Source organism: Pseudonaja textilis, chromosome 2, assembly GCF_049901715.1.
Source record: "Pseudonaja textilis isolate UNSWEBS1 chromosome 2, rPseTex1.2, whole genome shotgun sequence".
Lineage (NCBI taxonomy): Eukaryota > Metazoa > Chordata > Lepidosauria > Squamata > Elapidae > Pseudonaja > Pseudonaja textilis.
Window position 1 is genome coordinate 255,069,852 of NC_141991.1, and position 17,140 is coordinate 255,086,991.

General features: G+C 49.1%; 1 protein-coding gene across 1 annotated transcript in view; it reads left to right on the forward strand.

Moving 5' to 3' along the window:
• DNAI1 (dynein axonemal intermediate chain 1) overlaps positions 1-17,140 on the forward strand; it is a 127,693-nt gene that overhangs the window by 18,799 nt on the left and 91,754 nt on the right. Inside the window, exons 3-5 of the mRNA XM_087923229.1 lie at positions 1,615-1,713; positions 2,304-2,384; positions 3,572-3,695. Coding sequence (XP_087779355.1) covers positions 1,615-1,713; positions 2,304-2,384; positions 3,572-3,695 — 304 coding nt within the window. The remainder of the gene's footprint in view (positions 1-1,614; positions 1,714-2,303; positions 2,385-3,571; positions 3,696-17,140) is intronic.

Below are 17,140 nucleotides of genomic sequence, written 5' to 3' on the forward strand. Positions count from 1 at the left end.
CTCTATTGAATTCTATTGTATAGTGGAGCGTTGGTACAGTGTCACGGGTTTTCAATTCAGTGCGTGGCCTGTGAAGGATGTGTGTTTGTGTTTATTTTCATGGTCATGATGCGCACTGAAGATGGTGTTTGATTTTGTTGTATGAGGTGCAATGACATTAAACTAAACTAAACTAAACAATGGCAAAGCACGTCGGAGAAACCTCGCCAAGGAAATGGTGGGAACTTATCCAGCCACTGACCTGCAGACTTGAAGGCATACCAACGCACAAAAACAACAAAACCACCGCCAGACTACTCAAGTGCGTGTAGTCTATTTCTTTTTAATCATCTAACATTACGTGATGGATTTCGTTGAACCCCACAGTTCACCCCCGAGCTGCATATTCTCTCGGCCCTGAATGTTGTCTTAATTGTGGATGTCAATCAATTGTTGTGTGTCAACATCTCTGGCCATACTGCCACATTAGGATGCCTTATTTATTGCCTTTGCAGTGTCGTATCGTCCGATACGATCATAAAAGACGCGAGGCAGTGACTGGTTTTAAGCTCTTTTTATTTCAGGTTTTTAATCTGCCGCCGGCTGGGTGTGCGGCGGCTTATATTGAACTGGTGCCGGGCGCCCGCAGCCAATGACAGCCGTTGGAATTGCCCGTGATCGGCTCGGCCAATCGCGGTCACTTCGGAACGGCCAATCAGTGCCGCGCGCTCGACCAATCTGGTTACTGTGCGCTTGTCCAATCAGGGGTGCAGGATTCCAAGAATGCAAATGTCCATACGGAACACCTTTGCCACTAGAGACGCGGCTTTCTCTTAGAAAGGGGGTTTTGTGAAATTTCTGCAATTCAAGCTACCATAGATATTCAAATGCTTCCTCAAAAGTAATTTTTTAAAAAAACCAGAATGTACTGAGAGCTCACAACCTGAACGATCAGGAATGCCGATGGGTTCCGGATCTGGCTGGGATGGAAGGCAGTTGCAACGGTTTTCTTTGCAAAGCCATATTTTCGTAGGGCAAAAATACAAAAAGGCAGAATTTTTATAGCTCAGGGGTCCTCGGCGCTCTCTGAGCTTGGTGGTTTTCTTGCAGATGTTTCATGACCCAACTAGAGAACATCATCAGTGCTAGAATGGAGGGGGGTTTGCAGGGAGGAGGAAGAGGAGGGGGGGAGGAGGAGGAGGAAGAGGGGACAAGGAGCAAGAGGAGGAAGACTGCGAGGTCCTTGGCGCTCTCTGAGCTTGGTTTATTTCTTGCAGACATTTCATGACCCAGCTAGGGAACGTCATCAGTGCTAGAAGGAAGAGGAGGACTGTGGGGTCCTTGGTGCTCTCTGAGTTTGATGGTTTTCTTGCAGATGTTTTGTGACCCAACTAGGTGATCTCATGAGTCTAGTGATGATGAGGCTACCTATTGTGGGCTATGAAACGCCCGCAAGGAGACAGCCAAGCTCAGAGACCACCAAGGAACCCCCCCCCAAAAGGCAAAAATCCCCAAATTCTTTCAATCTGTCAATGCAGAAGCAGATTGGAATGGCTGAAAGCACCCATGGACTTCCTAGCGCATTGATGGCCTTCCCTGCCCATCGCTAACCGGCTGTGTGGTTCTTTTTTCTAGGATGAAGAGGGGGGCGTCGAAGTGGGTGAGGGGGCCGAGGAGTGGGGCCAGGCCAAGACATTAATCAAGCCCCCAGACCAGCTGGACCTGACTGATGCGGTAAGTAACATTTGGGCTAGAGGCCAAAAGTGGGAGGAGGAAAAGATATAGGATAGCCATCTGCCTGAAATGGTATAGAGGAGGAGGGTTGGACTAGAAGACCTCCAAGGTCCCTGCTAATTCTGTGATTCTGAGGACACATTGGCAACATTTGGCGATTCACCCATAAGCTGAATTCAAGCAAGTTAAAATCCTTACACGCTTTGAATTACTAGGGACATAACAGTGGTGTCTTGGTACTCCACTGCTTTGGAACGCATCCAATTTTTGATACTCAAAATTTGACATTTTGAGACCAAAAATCCCTCCCGGTATTCATCGTTTGATACTCAACGCAAAACCTAGAACTTGTTGGTGTGAACTGCCTTGGGACTCGTTAAAGTTACTCTTTATGGGGGAAAACTTGGTTTGTTACTCATCGTTTTTGATATTTCATGTCGGAAAAAAAATCCATAATTCCTACAGAAACTCAGCCTTAAAAATAAATAAATAACCCACGCTACGTATTTCTTAAATGTATCTGTTTTTATGCCTCGGCCGGTTACGCACTGTGGGAATGTTGTGCGCGATGAATCTCTTTTCCACCGCAGGAACTGAAGGAGGAAATCACCCGTATCCTGACCGCCAACAACCCCCATGCTCCACAGAACATTGTCCGGTACAGTTTTAAAGTAAGCGCTTCTCCCTCCGCTGACACACACACACACACACTCTGCAATGTGTGAATCACTGATCCTCTAAAAGTAGGGCAAGCCTGCGTGATATCAATTTCATTACTTAATTTAATATAACTTAATTTAATAACTCAAATCAATACTGCACGAGTCAAAAAGAGGGCTGTGAAAATATCTACAGACCCCTCACATCCCAGACATAAACTGTTTCAACAATTTTGGTGGTCCGCAGAGAAATGTCACCCCCAGAACACACACACCCCCCGAAGCAATTAATCCAGGCTGCATGGGAACACAAGGCTGCACCACCCACATGGCCCACGGGACCCCTCCCTGCCCGAGACTCACTCCTTACCTGGCAAACTTGCCTGCTAAATTGCTATTTTTCCTTTTTTCCCCACCCCGACCATCATCTGTTCTGCTGCGCCAGGAGATTTAGGTTAGCTAGAAAGCAGTAAATCGTTGCATTCCCTGCTTTCTAGCTAGTCTTTAGATCTTCGGCTCTGCTTTTAAGCAGAGCCGAACCTTCCTTAGGACTGAAGCTTCTACTATTCGGTGCAGACTCAGGCAGCAAATTGCAGAAAGATAGATCTCTGAGTGAATCTGGGATTCTGTGAGTAACTCAGTCTGCCTGCCTGCTTTGCCTGATTTTGGGTCAAAGTTGCTCTTTTTTTAATAAAAATTCAACATTTACATAAATATTTACAATATTTACATACAACCCATGCCCAGCCAGTCACATGACCACCAAGCCACACCCACAAATTAGGCCACACCCACAGAACCAGAAATTTGAATCCCACCTCTGCCTTTCGGTGTTTGTGTATGAGAGAGAGGAAGAGGTTAGATCAGATCTCTCTCTCTCTCTCTCTCTCCCTCCCTCCCTCCCTCCCTCCCTCCTCTCTCTCTCTCTCTCTCTCCCACCACCGTCAGCAATCAATCAAAAATCATTTTAGTGATCCCCGGGATTTAAAAGTATGAGTTTGGTGGTCCCTGAGGTCCAAAAGTTTGGCGACCCCGGACTAGATGACCCACAAGGTCCCTTCCCACTCGTGAATCTAAAAGGGGATCCGACCTTTTTGCAAGTGCCTTCCCCTGTCTACTTAAGCTAAAACAGTCTGATGTCGGGAAGGTTAAACGAGAGCCGGAGTGAAAGCGTTCCTTCTCTCTTCCTTTCTCCAAAGGAAAGGGCCTACAAGCAAACCTCAGTGGTGGAGCAGATGGCAGTTCACTTCTCTCTTTGTGGGAACCTGATCTTCAAAGATTCGGATGAGGGTCGCAGGCAGGGCATGAGGGCCAGCTCATCCGGTAGGTATTTTGTCCCATAAAAGCCGGGCACAGCGACACACCTTTGGCATGTTGGAGAGGCCAGGTCTGAGTAGATATGCTGCGGACCAAACCTTTGGAGAGGGGAAGGAAATCCCAGTGGTGGGATTCAAATAGTTTTACTACCGGTTCTGTGGGCGTGGCTTGGTGGGCGTGGCAGGGGAAGGATATGTTGTAGTTCGCCGGGAGCAGGTACAGACGGCTGAGGTCTCGGAGAGCGAGGACTCCGATGAGGGGCCTGCCTGTGAGGCAGGGATGGGGCCAGGACCATCAGGGAGCAGAGTGCTGCCTTCGGAGATGGTGGAGGCTGGCAGCAGTGAGGAAGAGCACCCCGAGGAGCCTGTGCTCAGTATGCATGCGCGCAGAGCTGCTCTTTCCTTTGAGCAGCTGCAGCAGCATGGGCGACTTGGGAGTAAGGCTGCAAGGTAGCGGCCCCTCCCTTAAGAGATAAAAGCCAGTTGAGAAACCGGAGTTCTTTGCAGGAAGCAAAGACGTTTTTGCACTCAAGCCTTGTGGACGTTCGGACTCTATTAGTTGGTGTTTAGAGACTCTTTGTGTTTGAAATATTTCTTAGTAACTTTATCTGTTGTTCTTGGCAGCCTTGCAAAACCTTGGCAAGGAGCTAATTAGTTGGAAGCAGCCTTTTACCCGTGAAGGAACGGGATTCGTGAAGAAACATTAAAAGGTTGTGCTGTTACCTTTGTCTTGTGTTTGCTTCCTTGGAACCAGGTTTGGGTCAGAACAGGATACTGCAAAATCCCCCTTCCCTCCCCACCCCACTAACCTGCTTTCCAGCTCCATTCTCCTGTGCAAGGCAACCAAAGAATATCCAGCCGATCAGCTGGGACTCAATGGGTAGGCAGAGAAGAGACGAAGGCAAGGCCAGTCAGAGGTGGTGTTTGCCAGTTCTCCGAATTACTCCAAATTTCGGTTCTCAAGAACTGGTCAGAACCTGTTGAATGCCACCTCTGGAGAAAAGCAATGCGGATGAGCCACACAGATGGACCGTAGCTTATTTGGGGTCCTTGGTGCTCTCTGAGCTTGGTTATTTTCTCACAAACGTTTCATTACCCAACCAGGGAATATCATCAGTGCTAGAAGAGAGTGGGGTTTGTGGAAATGAAGAGGAGGAGGAGGAGGAAGAGGAGGAGAACTGCGGGGGTCTTTGAGCTCTCTGAGCTTGGTTATTTTCTTGCAGATATTTCATTACCCAACTAGATAACATCATCAGTGCTAGAAGGGAGTGGGGTTTGCAGAAAGGAGGGGGAGGAAGAGGAGAAGGACTTTGGGGTCCCTGGTGCTCTTATAGATTGGTTGTTTTCTTGCAGACATTTCATTACCCAACTAGGTAATATCACCAGTACCATGGACCTTTTGGTGTTTGGGAGGGCTTTTGAAGCCACTGATTATTAAAGAGATGTTCACCTTTAAGACCGATCCAGAAAATTCCATCCTTTTCCTTTCTCAAGATGGAATCAGGGTTCCCTGCCATTTTGGGGGGGAGCTATCATAGGCAAAGGAGACTCCCAACAGCCAATGGTAGCCAGAATGGATGGCTGGGGAATTCTGGGAGTCAAAGCCCATCCATCTTAAAGTAGCCGAGGTTGAGAACCATTGTGTCATGCCCCTGTCGGAGTCTGAATCTGAGGAGGAAGACAGACAGCTGACAGTGGGAGTATGGCTCCGTTGGCTGTGGAGGAAACTGGGGAAGGGCAAAGTCCAGCTGGGCAGAGCAGAAGAGAGGTAGAACAAGGGAGAGGGAGTTCAGAGGAAGACCCAGGCCCACCCCCTCTTCATCCTAGGGCACGCAGGGAGGAACGGAGAAGGGAGCAAGATGAGTTGGGTGGCTTACGGGGGAGGAAAGGGCCCTGATTCCCTTCATTAGCTGCAGCTGGGAACTCAGTATATAAAAAAAGACAAGCTGTGCGCAGGAAGCTGTTGGGAGCAAACGCGACTTTATCGTGTATCGTCGTGGCTTATCTGTGTTCCTGGAGTCTTCCCAATTGTGTAAGTTTTGCCGGGCCTTCAAGTTTGAAATTCCTTCTCCTACCGTGTCAAGCTAATTACTTCAGTTTGGTTTGTTTGGATTTTAAGATACAGTTTGTGTGTACCTTGTTTTGGACTGAATTTTTTACAGTCAAAGGCTGCTCCTGGTAGAGTTTTTTTTTCCAGCCAAAGATAACCTGGACATTGGGGGCAAAGTTGGAGATAATAAAGGGACTCTTCTTGATTATCTGACTGTGTTGCCTTTGTGCTACACCCTTTGCGTCATCACACATTGCTCCGACGGGTTGCTGTTCCAAAGAATATCCTAGAAACTAGAAACGGGAATTGTGTTTCACGCAAGGCCGGCTGAACAGGAAATGTCAAAATGATGAAGTGTTTTTCCAGGACATGTTCAGGTTGCTCCAAGTCACAAGGTGCAGCATCGAGGCAGGATGTGAACCACTGCGCTCAGATCTCAGAAATCGCCAGCAGCGTCGAGAAACAGCGCCAAAGGCACGATTGGGAAAAGAAAGGCTTTTGCAAAAGAGGTGACTCTGCAGGAAACCCTGGTGCCAGACAGAAACAAAGAGTGAAAAAGAGCCAGGGACTGAGGCAATCTGAGAGAGAATAACAGAATGACAAGAGTTGAAAGGGACCCGGGAGGCCTTCTAGTCCAACCCCTGGCTCAGCCAGGAAACTTAGACCACCGCAGACAAAATGGCTGCCCAATCTTTTCTTCAAAATCTCCCGTGATGCAGCCCTCACTTCGGGAGGCAAGTCATGCCGCTAATCAATTAACAGAAAAATCAGAGTTGGAAGGGACCTTGGAGGTCTTCTAGTCCAGCCCCCTCCTCAAGCAGGAATTCTGGTGACAGGCAAGTGGAATGGATCGATGTTGGATGGACAGATCACCTTATAACTTTTCCGATAACTGGTTTCTTCCCGAGGTCTCATTACCCAAGTAGGTAACATCATCAGGGCGAGAAGTAAACGATCTAATCGAGGAGCCACCAAGAGCGCTCCCACCGACGCTGATCGGACAAGCTCCTAGTATATAAACAGAAAACGAAGCCCATTCTCTTCTACCACTGATGATGTTACCTAGCTGGGTAACCTAGTTATGAAAAAGTCGGCAAGAAAACGACCAAGCTCAGACAGCATAGACTGCACGGTCCCCTCCTCCTCCCTCCCCCTCCTCCTCCACTCTTCCCCTCCCTCCCCCCTTCCTTTCCTCCTCCTCTTCCTCCTCTTCTCTGCCAACCCCATTCTCTTCTACCACTGATGATGCTGGGTGGGTTATGAAATGTCTGCAAGAAAACAACCAAGCTCAGAGAGCATCAGGCATTCTAATCTGTTCTGTTCTGTTCTGTTCTATTCTTTCCTGGTTCTATTCTTTCCTGATTCTGTTCTATTCTATTCTATTCTATTCTATTCTATTCTATTCTATTCTTTCCTGGTTCTCTTCTTTCCTGGTTCTCTTCTTTCCTGATCCTCTCTTCTCTTCTCTTCTCTTCTCTTCTCTTCTCTTCTCGGTTCTCTTCTTTCCTTATTCTATTCTATTCTATTCTATTTTTAGAGTTTTAAAATAAAGGTTATTCTATTCTATTCTGTTTTGTTCTGTTCTGTTCTGTTCTGTTCTATTCTTTCCTGGTTCTATTCTTTCCTGATTCTGTTCTGTTCTATTCTATTCTATTCTATTCTATTCTATTCTATTCTATTCTTTCTTTTCTTTTCTTTCCTGGTTCTCTTCTTTCCTGATTCTCTTCTCTTCTCTCTCTCTCTCTTCTCTTCTCTTCTCTTCTCTTCTCTTCTCTTCTCTTCTCTTCTCGGTTCTCTTCTTTCCTTATTCTATTCTATTCTATTCTATTTTTAGAGTTTTAAAATAAAGGTTATTCTATTCTATTCTGTTTTGTTCTGTTCTGTTCTGTTCTATGCCATTCCGTTCCATTCCATTCCATTCCTTTCCATTCTATTCCATTCCGTTCCGTTCCGTTCCGTTCCATTCCATTCCATTCCTTTCCATTCCATTCCATTCCATTCCATTTCATTCTATACTATTTTTTCCTGATTCTATTCTATTCCTATTCCTATTCTGTTTTCTAATTTAATGAAAAGAAGGACCAGGGGATGACAAATAGCAGTACTGCAGTATTTGAGGGGCTAAACGGAGAAGATGAGGGTCACCCCATTCCCCAAAGCCCCTGAAGGCAGGACAAGAAACAACAGACGGAAACTAATCAAGGAGAGAGAAGCAACCTGGAATCTAGAAGGAGTTTCTTAACAGTTGGAATGATCAGAGGAACAACTTGCCTCCAAAAGTTGTGGGTGCTCCAACACTGGGAACAGGATGGTATCGAAGGGGGTTGGACTAGAAGACCTCCAAGGTCCCTTCCAGCCTTAGGATTCTGCGATTGTATAATTCAGGAACTTAACAGTCCAATCCAGGAATCTTATTTGGAAGGCGGCTTTTGATATTTATGCACATAAAGGATTTGGAACAAGTGGGACCCGTGGCTTGTTTGTTTATCTTGATGACACCAATTGAAGAGCTTAGTGCAAATGTGATTCCATAAGCAAATCTAAAGCCATGCGCCAAGAGCGCATAATGCTGACTTCACATAAATGCTGCTCAGCCTGGCAAAGGCTGAATAAGAATGGGATTTTGAGAGAGTGATGGACTGCTTGTTGAACACTTCAGCTTTGCAGTGGGACACAAACACACACACCCCCCAAGCAAAGTTTTGATTGCAGTGTCAGGATTCGATCAGAAGAGAGCTGGAAGGGACCTTAGAGGTTTTCTAGTCCAGCCCCCCTGCTCAAGCAGGAGACCTCATACCATTTCAGACACATGGCTGTCCAGTCTCTTCTTCAAACCCACCCACAGGTTCTGAAAAGCAAGCCACACATTGTCCTCACGGGTCAGGACATTTCTCCTTAGTTCTTGGTTGCTTCTCTCCTCGATCAGTTCCCATCCGTTGCTTCGTTTTGACAGCATGCCAAAGGCTGAGTGGGGCATTCTGGGTGTTGTAGTCAAACGTGATTGGAAGAGGCTGACGTCAGTCAAAATCAGAATAGAACTGGAAGGGACTTTGGAAGACTTCTAGTTCAGCCCTCGGCTGAAGGAGGAGAACCTATATCAGTGGTGGATAACCTTTTGGGGCTTCTGGTTCAAAAATTGTATGCATGCTAGCACATGCATGCTCGCATGTCAGCACCTAGAAGGCATGCGTGCGCCCCCACATCCCCTGCACATCCACGTGCCATCCCTGCAGCCCCCCTGCAGCCCCCTTACCTGCACTGCACCTCAAAGCTGATTTTTTTGGCTGGTTTGAGGCCTTTTTTGGCCTCCCGGAGTCTTGAAAAAAGCTTCTGCGGGCTGAATAATAGGCCCGTTTCGTCACTACAGGAAGTGACAAAATGGGCCTATTATTCGTCCTGCAAAGCCTGCAGAGGCTTTTTTCAAGACTCCGGAAGGCCGAAAAAGGCCTCAAACTTGCAGAAAATCAGCTGTGAGGCGTGTGCATGCGCAGTGAGGTAAGTTTGCTTGCGGCTCACGTGACGACGACGACGACCGATCGACGACGACGACGACGACGACGATCGACGACGACGACGACGACGACGACGACCGACGACGACCGATCGACGACGACGATCGAGACGAACGAACGACCGACGACCGACGACGACGACGATCGACGACGACGACCGACGACGACGACCGACGACGACGAACGACGATCGATCGACGACGACCGACGATCGATCGACGACGACCGACGATCGACGACGACGACGACCGATCGACGACGACGACGACGACGACGACGAGCGATCGACGACGACCCGATCGACGACCGACGACGACGATCGACGACGACGAGCGACGACGATCGACGATCGACGACGACGACCCGACGACCGACGACGACCGACGACGACGACCGACGACGACGACGATCGACGATCGACGACGGCCGACGACGATCGACGACCGACGACGATCGAGCGACGACGACGATCGAGCGACGACGACGATCGACGACGATCGATCGACGATCGACGACGACGACCGACCGACGACCGACGACCGACCGACGAGACGATCGATCGACGATCGACGACGAGCGACGACGACGACGACGACGATCGATCGACGACGACCGACGATCGACCGATCGATCGACGACGACGATCGATCGATCGACGACGACGACGACGACGACGATCGACGACGACCGACGAGACGATCGACGACCGACGACGACGACGACCGACGACCGATCGATCGACGCGATCGACGACGACGACGACGACGAGCGACGACGACACGATCGACGACGATCGACGACGACGATCGACCGATCGATCGACGACGACGATCGACGCGATCGACGACGACGATCGACGACGACGATCGACGAGACGACGATCGACGACGACGACGACAACGGTCGACGACCGACGACGACGATCGACCGATCGACGACGACGACGACGACCGACGACGACCGACCGACGATCGATCGACGACCGATCGACCGACGACGATCGACGACCGATCGACGACGACGACCGATCGACGACCGACCGACGACGAGACGATCGACCGACGACGACGACGACGATCGATCGACGACCGACGACGACGACCGAACGACGACGACCGACGATCGACGACGACGACGACGACGACGACGACGACGACGACGACGATCGATCGATCGACGACGACGACGACGACGAGCGACGACGATCGACCGACGACCGACGACGACGACGACGACGAGCGAGCGATCGAAGACGATCGACCGACGACGACCGACGACGACGACGACGACGATCGACGACGACCGACCGACGACGACGACCGACGACGACCGATCGATCGACGACGACGATCGACGACCGACGACGACGACGACGATCGACGACGACCGACGATCGACGACGACGACGACGACCGATCGACGACGATCGACGACCGACGATCCGACCGACGATCGACGAACGACGACCGACGACCGACCGACGACCGACGATCGACGATCGACGACGACGATCGACGACGATCGATCGACGATCGACGACGACGACGACCGACGACGACGACGACCGACGACGACGACCGACGACGGACGACGACGATCGATCGACGACGACCGACGACGACGACCGACGACGATCGACGACGCCCGACCGACGACGATCGACGATCGACGACGACGACGACGACCGACCGACGACGACGACGACGATCGATCGACGACGATCGATCGACCGACGATCGATCGACGACGACGACGATCGACGGATCGATCGACGACGACGGATCGACGACGACGATCGACGACGACGACGACGACGATCGACGACGACCGACGACCGACGATCGACGACGACGACCGATCGACGACGACGACGACGATCGATCGACCGACGCCGACGAGCCGATCGACGACGACGCCGATCGACCGACGACGACGACGACGACGACGACGACGACCGACGACGACGACGACCGACGACGACGACGACGACGATCGACCGACGACGACGACGATCGACCGATCGACGACGATCGACGAACGACGACGACGATCGACGATCGACGACCGACGACCGACGACGATCGACGAACGATCGACCGACTGAGCCGACGACCGATCGATCGACGACGACGAACGATCGACGACGATCGACCGACGACGACGACGGTCGACGACCGACCGACGACGACGACCGACGCGACGACGACGGTCGACGACGATCGACGATCGACGATCGATCGATCGACCGACGACGACCGACGATCGATCGATCGACGACCGACCGATCGACCGATCGACGACCGATCGAACGATCGACGACGACGACGACGATCGACGACGACGATCGACCGATCGATCGACGACGAGCCGATCGAACGACGACGACGACGACGACGATCGACCGACGACGACGACGACGACCGACGACGACGACGACGAGACGATCGACGACGACGACGATCGAGACGACGATCGACGACGACGACGATCGACGATCGACGACGACGACGACGACGATCGACGAACGACGACGATCGATCGACGACGATCGATCGACCGACGACCGACGACGACGATCGACGACGATCGACGACGACGACGACGATCGATCGATCGACGACGACCGATCGACGACGACGACGACGACGACGACGACGACGACCGACGATCGAGCGCTCGACGATCGATCGATCGAACGACGACGATCGACGACGATCGACCGACGACGACGACGACCGACGACGACGACCGATCGAGCCGATCGACGACGACGACCGATCGACGACGACGACGGCGACGAACGACGACCGATCGGCGACGCGGCGACGACGACGACGACGACGACCGACCGACGATCGATCGAACGATCGACGATCGACGACGAGCCGATCGACGACGACGACCGACGACGACGACGACGATCGACGAGCGATCGACGACGACGACGACGACGACGACGACCGACGATCGATCGACGACGATACGATCGACGGCCGACCCGGCGACGAGCCACGACGACGAGCCGACCGAACGACGAACGGTCGACGACGACGACGACGACGACGACGACGACGACGACCGACGACGACGACGACGAGCCGATCGACGACGACGAACGACCGACGACGACGACGACGACGACGACGACTGACGCGACGAGGACGACGCGACGACGAGACGACCGACGATCGACGACGACGACGATCGACGACGAGACGACGGCCGACGAGACGACCGACCGACGACGACGATCGACGACGACGATCGACGACGACGACGACGACGCCGACGACGGCGACGACGACGAGAGACGCCGGCTGAGCGGCCGAGGCGCGGCGGCAGACGACGACGACGACGACGACGACGACACGAGCGATCGACGACGACGACGACGACGACGACGACGACGGCCGACGACGATTCCATCCCATCCATCCATCCATCCATCCAACCATCCATCATCTATCACAACGGTCTTCAAACTTGACAGCTTTAAGACTTGTGGACTTCAACTCCCAGCATCCCTGAGCTAACATGACTGGAGGAGGAATTCTGGGAGTTGAAGTCCACAAGTCTTAAAGCTGTCAAGTTTGAAGACTCCTGCCCTATACCATTTCAGATAAGTGATTGTCTAGTCTCTTTTTAAAAGCTTCTGGTGATGTAGCACCCACAACTTCTGGAGACAAGTTGTTCCATCGCTTAATTGTCCTCACTGTTAGGAAGTTTCTCCTTAATTCCAGGTTGTTTCTCTCCTTAATTAGTTTCCATCCATTGTTTCTTCTCCTGCCTTCAAATGCTTTGGAGAATAGCTTGACTCCCTCTTCTTTGGGGCAGCCCCTCAGATATTGGAATAATGCTATATAAAACATGGGAATATTGATACGAAAATATCAGAATTGCCCTTCTGATATATAGACAATCCTATCTTCATCTTGGGGTTGATGTGAAAAAGGCTAAATTGAGTCAACATGGCGAATTAGGTGGCAATATAAATTCAATTCAATAAATAAATAATTTCCCAATAGAAACTGCAAAGTCAAAGGGGTTGTTGTGTAGAATGTCCTTATAGGAATTTATGGTGCAACTATCATTGGAAGTATCAACACTTCACCTTTGTCACTTTCCCTCTGAAAAGTTACAGGAAAACTGGGAATTGTGTTGAAAATGACATGGAAAGTTGGCAAGACAGGTAGTCCTTGCCTTATGACCACAATTGAGCCCCAAAGTTCCGTTGCTAAGCGAGGCGATGGTTAAGTAGTTTTGCCCCATTTTGCGACCGTACTTGGCACAGTTGTTAAGTGAATCTGGCTTCTCCATTGACTTTACTTATCAGGATGTCACAAAAGGAGATTCAGGAGTGGGATTCTACCTGGTCAGACTGGTTCTATAGAACCGGTTGTTACGATTCTGCACTGTTCAGAAAACCAAAAAATCGTGCCAATGTATGACCCCTTCCCTCCCCACCCACTCACTTCTTACTTGACATGTGCGCCATCCAACTTGCCTGCCTTTGGTAAATTGCTATTTTTCCTTTTTTCCCCCCTGACCATCAGCTGTTCCGACTATCAGCTGCACCGGGAGATTTAGATTAGCTAGAAAGCCGGAAATCATTGGATTTCTTGCTCTCTAGCTAATCTAAAAGCAGAGCTGAACCTTCCTTAGGACCGAAGCTTCTATTTTTCAGTGCAGACTCAAGTAGCAGATTGCAGAAAAATAGATCTCTGAGTGAATCTGTGATTCTGCGAGCAACTCAATCTGCCTGCCTGCTTTGCCTGATTTTGGGTAAAAGTTGCTCTTTTTTAAAATAAAAAATCCAATATTTTCATGCATGGTGTGTTGTGAGTTAATTTTGTGAGTTTGCTTGCAAGCAAATTTTATGTGACAGACTCAGGCAGCCGATTGCAAAAAGGTAGATCTCTGAATGAATTGTGATTCTGCGAGCAACTCAATCTGCCTGCCTGCTTTGCCTGATTTTGGGTAAAAGTTGCTCTGTTTTTAAATAAAAATCCAATATTTTCACGCATGGCGTGTTGTGAGTTAATTTTGTGAGTTTGCTTGCAAGCAAATTTTATGTGACAGACTGAGCTAGCCAATGGCAGATACATTTCTGAATGAATCTGTGATTCTGTGAACAACTCGATCTGTCTGCCTGCTTTGCCTGATTTGGGGTAAAAGTTGCTCTTTTTTAAATAAAAATTCAATATTTTCATGCATGGTGTGTTGTGAGTTAATTTTGTGAGTTTGCTTGCAAGCAAATTTTATGTGACAGACTGAGCTAGCTGATGGCAGATAGACAGATCTCTGAATGAATCTGTGATTCTGTGAGCAACTCAATCTGCCTGCCTGCTTTGCCTGACTTTGGGTAAAAGTTGCTCTGTTTTTAAATAAAAAATTCAATATTTTCATGCATGGTGTGTTGTGAGTTAATTTTGTGAGTTTGCTTGCAAGCAAATTTTATGTGACAGACTCAGGCAGCCGATTGCAAAAAGGTAGATCTCTGAATGAATCTGTGATTCTGCGAGCAACTCAATCTGCCTGCCTGCTTTGCCTGATTTTGGGTAAAAGTTGCTCTGTTTTTAAATAAAAAATCCAATATTTTCACGCATGGCGTGTTGTGAGTTAATTTTGTGAGTTTGCTTGCAAGCAAATTTTATGTGACAGACTGAGCTAGCCAATGGCAGATACATTTCTGAATGAATCTGTGATTCTGTGAACAACTCGATCTGTCTGCCTGCTTTGCCTGATTTGGGGTAAAAGTTGCTCTTTTTTTAAATAAAAAATTCAATATTTTCATGCATGGTGTGTTGTGAGTTAATTTTGTGAGTTTGCTTGCAAGCAAATTTTATGTGACAGACTGAGCTAGCTGATGGCAGATAGACAGATCTCTGAATGAATCTGTGATTCTGTGAGCAACTCAATCTGCCTGCCTGCTTTGCCTGACTTTGGGTAAAAGTTGCTCTGTTTTTAAATAAAAAATTCAATATTTTCATGCATGGTGTGTTGTGAGTTAATTTTGTGAGTTTGCTTGCAAGCAAATTTTATGTGACAGACTCAGGCAGCCGATGGCAGGTAGATAGATTTCTGAATGAATCTGTGATTCTGTGAACAACTCAATCTGCCTGCCTGCTTTGCCTGATTTGGGGTAAAAGTTGCTCTTTTTTATATAAAAAATTCAATATTTATATATTTATAATATTTACATACAAGCCATGCCCAGCCAGTCACATGACCACCAAGCCATGCCCAGTCAGCAAGCCACGCCCATCCAGTCACATGACCACCAAGCCACACCCACAAATTAGGCCGCACCCACCGAAGTGGTTGTTAAGAAATTTGAATCCCACCCCTGAGGGGATCACATGACCCCAGGAAACTGCAACGGTCGTAAATACGAGTCTGTTGCCAAGGGTCTCCATTTTGATCACGTAAGTGTGAAAAATGGCTGTAACTCCTGTTTTTCGGTGCCATTGTAACTTTGAATGCACCGTTGTCAGTCAAGGACTACCTGTGTTTATTAATTACATTTATTTTCTGCCCATCTTGTATCGAAACACAATAAATAGGTCTCCTCTGCTTTTTAAAAAAAGAGCAGTGGGGAAAATGATTGAAATACGGCGAATTATACATGGAATAGAGAAAGCGGGTGGGTGGATTTCCTCCCTCTTTTAATTGATGGATCATCCGGCGAAGCTACCAAGAATTGTACAGACGGCTATATAAATATGCATGACTACGAGAGAATTCGATTAATTTATGGACAGTAATGAATCCGGATGGCTATGTGTTACTTTCCAGAGAGAGCATTTCTCTCAATCCATATCTTAAAGGTGCTTTTTTTTTTTAAAGAGGCAACTGGACTTCCTGGTTTTTCTTCTGAAAAATGTTTTGCTTCTCATCCAAGAAGCTTCTTTGGGTTCTGACCGGATGGTGGGGGGAGGGAAGGATTGGATACTCCTTGCAGACAGCTGGTCATTTGCATTCTTTTAGAGGGTCCTTGAGGCCACTTGGAGGTTTGTCTGTGTCTTCAGGGTCACCTGAGTGGTGCAAATGATTCCTGTAGTCTGCAATTTTTGCCTTGGAAATCCATTCTTATTCCCACAACATTTAAAGGGCCTCCATCCCAAATAGGATAGCTAATATTCCCAAGGTGCTTTTTCAGGAGTCAACTGGACTTTCTAGTTTTTTCTTTGGAAGACATTTCACTTCTCCTCCCAGAAGCTTCTTCAGCCCTGACTGGATTGGTGGAGGAGAGAAGGATGGATACTCCTTCCAGACAGCTGGTCATTTGCATCCTTTTAGAGGGTCCTTGAGGCCACTTGGAGCTTTATCTGTTTCCTCGGGGTCACCTGAGTGATGCAAATGATTCCGGTAGTCTGCAATTTTCCCTCTGAAAATCCTTTCCTGCTTCTCCACCATTCCAAGGGTGTCCATCCCAAATGGTGAAGCTAAAAGTCTATGGAGCTTCTCCATCGTCCAGGTCAAAGGTGCTTTTCCAGGACTGGAAAACTGGACTTGCTTGGGTTTTTTTTCTGTTCTTTGAAGATGTTTCGTTTCTCATCCCAGCTCTGATCGAACAGTAGGGAAGGGACGGATTTTATACTCCTCGCTGGTTGTTTGCATCCTTTCAGAGGGCCGTTGAGGCCACTTGGAGGTTTGTCTGTTCCTCGGGGTCACAAGGCCAGCCATTTTTCATGGATCCTAGTTGTCAGGTGGTGGGACCAGCCGGTCGGTTCAAATACCGGTTGGGTGAACCAGATGCAATTTTAACACCCCGTTTCAGAATAATGTCAGGTGGTGCTCCATTCAGAATCCAAGAAAGAAATACTTAAGACTCCTTAGATTAGAGAAAAGATATCTTTTACCGAAATTGAAGTGGTAGCAGCGGTAGAA